At 34.4% G+C, this 6,568-nt stretch overlaps 1 protein-coding gene across 1 annotated transcript in view; it reads right to left on the reverse strand.

Moving 5' to 3' along the window:
- Positions 1-6,568, reverse strand: part of KCNU1 (potassium calcium-activated channel subfamily U member 1) — a 108,140-nt gene that overhangs the window by 72,016 nt on the left and 29,556 nt on the right. The window contains exons 11-13 of the mRNA XM_015592808.1: positions 5,040-5,145; positions 4,018-4,100; positions 2,833-2,902 (exon numbers count right to left, since the gene is read on the reverse strand). Coding sequence (XP_015448294.1) covers positions 2,833-2,902; positions 4,018-4,100; positions 5,040-5,145 — 259 coding nt within the window. The remainder of the gene's footprint in view (positions 1-2,832; positions 2,903-4,017; positions 4,101-5,039; positions 5,146-6,568) is intronic.

Genomic DNA, 6,568 nt, shown 5'->3' on the forward strand with positions numbered 1-6,568 from the left:
CTACTAGCAAATTTTTCAGAAGAAACTTCCCAGACCATAGGGAGTGGCCAAATATATTCAAAGTACTGAAAGGAGAAAAAAAAAACAACCGCTAACCAAGAATATACTACCCAGGAAAGCTTTCATTCAGAATTGAAGAAGAGATAGAGATTTTCATACAAGAAAAAAAGCCAAAGGAGTTCATTACCACTTGACCTGCCTTACAAGAATTGTTAAAAGAACTTCTTTAAGCTGAAATGAAAGGATGACAATTACTAACAGGAAAACACATAAAAGTATAAACTACACTAGTAAAGGCAAATGTATAGACAAATATATAGAAAAAGCATATACGCAGTAAAATTTAGAATAATCTAATGTTATAAAGGAGGTGGATTAAACACTTACAAAGCTAGTATAAAGATTAAAAAACAAAAGGAACAAAAATAACTATAACTGCAATAATTATTTAATGGGCACACAAGATAAAAAGATGTAAACTGTAACATCAAAAACAAAATGTTGGAAAGTGAGTAAAAATGTAGAGCTTTAAAATGTGATCAAATTTAAGTTATTATCAAATTAAAATAGACTGTTACAAATGTTATTTATATATATATGCCTCAAAGTAAACACAAAGTAAAAACCAATAGTAGATAGTCAAATACAGAGGAATCTAAGATCTACTGCAAATTACCAAATCGCAAAGGAAGAGAGCAACAGAAGAAAGAAACAGAGGAATTACAAAACAGCCAGAAAACAATTGACAAATGACAATAAGTAAATACCTAGCAATAATTACTTTAAATATAAATATATTAAATTCCCTAATCAGAAGACATAGAGTGGCTAAACAGATTTTAAAAAATAAGACTAGTCTATATGCTGCTTACAAGAGACTCCTTTCAGATATAAGGGCACACATATACTGACAGTGAAAGGATGGAAAAAAATATCCCATGCAAATGAAAACCAGAAGAAAGCTGGAGTAGCTATACTTATCAGACAAAACATACTTGAAGGTAATGACTATAATAAGAGACAGAAAAGGTCATTACATAATGAGAAAGGAGTCTATCCAACAAGAGGATGAAACATTTATAAATATTTATGCAGCCAACACAGAAGCATCCAAATACATAAAGCATTTATTAATAGACCTAAAAGGAGAAGGAGACAGCAATAAAATAATAATATTGTAATACCCCACTTTCATCATGTAATAAACCAATAATAATAACTTTAATGCTCCATTTTCATCAATGGATAAGTCATATGTAAAGAAATCAACAAAAAACAAGTTGAACCAGATGAACTTAACAGACATATACAGAATATTCCATCCAAAAGCAACAGAATACACATTCTTCTCAAGTGCACATAGAACATTCTCCAGGGTAGATAATACGTTAGGCCAAAAGAAAGTCCTAACAAATTTAAGGAGATTGAAAATCTTATCAAGCATCTTTTTTGACAATAATGGTATAAAACTAAAAACTAATTACAAAAGTAAAATTAGAATATTCATAAATGCATGGAGCTTAAACAACATGTTACTAAACAACTGAGTCAAAGGAGAAATTAAAAGAGAAAAACACCTTGAGACAAATAAAAATGGGAAGACCACGTATTAAAACTTCTGGGAGCAACAAAAGCAGTTCTAAGAGGGAAGTTCATAGCAACAAACACCTACCTTGAGAAACAAGAAAAGTCTCAAATAAATAACTTTTGGTTGTCTTTAACTTTAGACAGTTTAGTTATAATGTGTCTTGGTGTGGGTCTCTTTAGGTCCCTCTTATTTGGAATTTCCGGCTTCCTGGATCTAGATGTCTATTTCTTTCCCCAGGTTAAAGAAGTTTCGGCCATTATTTCAAATAAGTTTTCTGCCCCCTTCTTTCTCTCTTCTCCTCTGGGACTCTTATAATGCAACTGTTGGTCCACTTGATATTGTCTCCTATGTCTCTTAAGCTATCTTCACTCTTTTTCATTCTTTTTTCTTTTTGCAGCTCTAGTTAGGTGAGTTCCACTACCCTGCCTATATTATAGTTTGTTGACCCTTTCTGCTTCTTCTAGTTTGAGTTGAACCCCTCTATTTTATTTTTCAGTTCAGTTATTGTATTCTTCCATTCTGTGACTTCTATTTGGTAAGTTCTTATATTTTCTATTTTATTTCTTTGTTGAAATATTCACCTTCTTTATCCATTCTTCTCCCAAGTTCAGTGAGCATTGTTACGACAGTTATTTTGAACTCTATCAGGTAAATCACTTATCTCTCTTTCATTAAGGTCTTTTCTTGAGGCTTTATCTTAGTTTGTTGTTGTTGTTTGTTTATTTAGAAAACATATTTCTATTTGTTCATTTTCCTTGATGCTCTGTGTTGGTTTTTGTGTTAGAGAAAACATCGACTGCTCCTAGTCTTAAAGAATGACTTTGTGTAGAAGATGAACCTTACTGATTAACCCTGACCTAGCTCTTGGTTGTCTCTCAAACCTTTATGATTGCCTAATCAGCCTACTTTCTTTTTAGTGGCTCCTAGTAGTTGAGAGTGTGCCAAGACCTGTCACTGTCCCAAAGCAAAGAATCTCAGTCAGTACCTAGATTCAAGCTGATTGGAAGTTAGAGCCTCAGGCAGAAGCTTTTAAAATATACAACTATATCTCTTTCCGAATTTACGTTCTTAAGTGATTAACAATCCTAATGAGACTCCAAATTTTGCCTGCAACTGGCAAAATCTTTCCCAAAGTAATATCATTAGAAAGTAAAATCATTAGAAAGTAATAAATTCATCTATTTAGATGAACTAAGTTCAGCTAGCTCCACAGACTAAAAGATGAAGCTAGAAAGTTACAGTACCTTGTTATGGGATTGAAGTATCTGTATGATGACTCTGGTGTTAGGGTTATAGTTCTTGATAGAGAGCACCCTACGTAGACAACAAACATGCTCATCAGTGATGTGCCACATACAATGGGTTTGCAATATAATTCAATTCAGAGTTAAATTGATGTGTGGGTAAGTATACTAAAATGGCATATTATAAAGTTCATCATTATGCTGTTATCTAAAAATGTTCTGTTTAATAGCATACCTATTTGAGAGTGCTATTGTTTTGGTGACTTAGTAAAATAAATCAATGGAAAAGTCAGCTCTTGGTATTAGGAGACTGGTCATTTGGGGTCAATTCATGAAGAAGAAATAAACAGTTTCATATATTTAGCCTTCAAACTCAAACACATGAGTTACAGGAAAAACTAGAGATTGAATTATTGTCTGTAGCTTGAAGTAGCTCATAGACTGTCTTATTCAATTTTCTCATTTTACAAATTAAGAAACTATAGTCTATCTCATATTTACTGTATTATGCATGGTACAAATTCTTAGCTGTTTTTTACAACTTGTAGAGTCACCTTTAGCTATGTATATTTATTTTGCTCCAAGGGTCAGAAAATCATCTGGGTTAGGCACAATGCCATTGCCATCACAGTTTGAATCTGTTACTGTAAGTCAGGTTCCTGCTCATAGATAGTTTACAATTAAAGATGATAATACTAATTCTAGCCGTCTTGAAAATACTCGCCAAAAGTCACAATCACATCATATTGAATCTTGCATAATCTTTCACCAGAACTACTGGGGGAAAAAACACAGTAAATAAAGTCTACTAATAAGGTTTACAGATAACCAATGGCATCTTTATTTTTGAGGGAGAGAGGATGTTAGTTATAATGGTGCTATCTGAACAGCTATCAGTTATCTAAATGCTTGCTTTTTAAATTTAGATAGCTATTATCCATATGAAACTTCAGGAAAGTATGTAGAGGAGCACACAGATATTCAGGATACTAAATTACTTTTTTTTCATACATCTGCACATTCTCTAGGGGGCAGAAAAATAGGCAGAAACCTGGAATATGATGGACCTAGTGCTGTGATAGATGACATCTTCTCCTGTTTAGTCCTATGCACTGGGCTTTATTTTAAAAGAAGCAGAAATAAATTCATCATTGGAACACAAAAAACACAGTGCCAGCTTCTTACCTCATAATGTTTGAAGTGTCTTCAGCATGTGAATCACTGCACAAAGGGTTGGCTATAATCAGGCATGCTTCTGCAGAGTCCACCTATTCTTCAAGATTAAACAGCAACCATCTTGTTCATTACATGGGAAATACATGTTCATTACCTGTTCCTCTTTTTGGTTTTCTTATGGTTTTGTCATAAAATTTCCGATACAAAAGAGAACATACTTGGAAAGAAGTTGTGATGAGGATGATTTACATCAGGATCATAGTCCTACAAACGCTGCAAGGGCTGTGAAGGCTACATTAGATGGACTAGGGCACAGGGTCTCCAGCATAGAAGCTAGATTGCTTTAAAATGGGTAAAGTGCATAGTTATATTTTTTCCTATCATCCTAACCATTAATTTATGCCTAGTGATGAGTAATAACATCTTTTTAAACAACTACCTATATGCTAACTCTATAGATCTCTGCTTTAAAAAATTGAAACCTTTGATTTACATGATTCTAGGAAACCTACAAAATGAGAGAGAACTGGCTTTGATCTTAAATGAAAGCTGTCTAGAGGGTTGGCCTTTAATCATTACTTTTAGTTCTAACCTTAATGGGATCTCCACTATTTTCCTTCACGTTTCTCCTATCAGAAGGCATATCAGTATGTTTAGGAGTTGGTAAACCTGCCCTCTGGTAAGAATTCTATTTGGATGTTAAGATCGAACACACTTTTTCTATCCATAATTTTTCCAGCTCTCTTAGACTGTGAAAATAAAACTGTTCTAGGTAAATACATAATTTAGTGAAATAAATAATTTAAATACAAATATAGGTAAACAGTGAGATCTGCTTGATATTTATCAAGGAGGATTTGGGAATCAATTACTATGCTTCCTTTATGACCAGTTTTTAAAATTGAGGAAGTCATATTTTCTTTAATTTAAGGGTCTGGAGTAATGCTTTTGAAAGAGCAATATAACCTATTATCTTAATTGCTGTAGCTTAGGGTAACTATAAGGAGAGTAAAAAAAAAACTAGTTCTTACCGCAACTCGCCTCAGATCCTCCCACTTCAGTGCAGATCCAAAAACGAAAGTTGTGTAGGCCATGTAGCATTTAAATATGGTTTCCAATTCCAAAGAAGGAGGAGACCTGGACAGAGAATGTTGTACCGAAGACAGCAAAAGATGATTGACTTTGCTTAAGAAATTGTTATATAAGCACTTAATAGAACCCTTAATCTCCTCTTGGAAAACATGAATACTCCATTCATCCACATGATTAGGTGATGTTGACACCACTAGCCTAATTCCAGGGATGGGCTTGAAGCTTGGGTCTAATTTGGTAAAGGAATAGAATATGTGTAAACAGTGGAAGAAATTGCTGGCAGCCATCTTTTTAAAACAATCTACCACTGTCTTCTGGCCACAAGAATTCACATCCCTCTCTTATACAAAATACTCTCATGTTCTCACCCAAAGTTCTCATCTCTTTATAGCAATCAGCTCAAAGTTCTAGATCTTGTCATCTTAAGTCGGGTCTAGATGCGGATGGGGCTCTTCACGTATAGCTCCTCTTCATCTGAAGACCCATGAACTAAATAGACAAGTTTTATTATCCTCATCTCAACACTCAGCATATCATGATAAGGCAGGGTTGGGAAAATTGCAATAGACATTCCCAATCGGAAAAGGTGGGGTTGGTAATGGAGGGCACATAGAAATTACTGGTCCACAGAAATTCTGAATTCTATCTGAGCACATATTATTAGTGCCCCCTTCTCCGAGGACAGAATGAGTTTTTTGATGAGAGCGCAGTTCTGTCCTTATGAACTCCTCCACTGTTCTTGATTCTTGTCTCTGCCCTCTGACGCTCTGAATCACCTTTCCTTTTCCCTAAAAAATAGCCCATGTTTGTCCTTGGGTAGCTTTCTCAGCTTGGTTCCTGCCTGTGCTAGTTTAGAGGACCAGAAGCATTTATTATTATTATTTTTTCATTTTTAACTCTCTCTGTCCCTTTTACTCAAAGCTGGCAGTACTTTTACCAATAAAATTTCTTTAAAGCACTAACAAATTTCTAGAAATATTATTATATGAAATATATTATTTCATGTCATGCCTCCCAAAGTCATGTCCATGATTCCTCTGCAGTTCCCTCTCTACTTTGAGAATGTCAGAATTCTGGGAAGAATGTCTTCAGTTTCTTAGAAACCCTTTGCTTGACCGAGAGAAGCATCTATAAGTCACAACCTTAAATCTCTCTGAGGTCTTAACAAAGAGGGTCTTACAGCTGCATCCTTGATTGAATCTCGACCTTTGACTTTGAGGTCGTATTTTATAGGTAGAATCCCAGATTTGATTTTTTTCCCTTTTGAGGTCATTTTCTTCTTTGACATTTTTTTCTTATTTTTTTGGCCAGCTGGAGAGACTGTTCTAAGACTTCTATATTTCCTTTACATTCTGCTTGAAAACTAAAGACTTTCTTCTTCAGCTCAAGTTTCTTACCTTATCATACATGATTAGATGAGAGCAAATGACACGCAATATTCTTTTGGAAACTTCTTAGCCAGCTTCAT

Source organism: Pteropus alecto, unplaced genomic scaffold (assembly GCF_000325575.1).
Source record: "Pteropus alecto unplaced genomic scaffold, ASM32557v1 scaffold24, whole genome shotgun sequence".
NCBI lineage: Eukaryota > Metazoa > Chordata > Mammalia > Chiroptera > Pteropodidae > Pteropus > Pteropus alecto.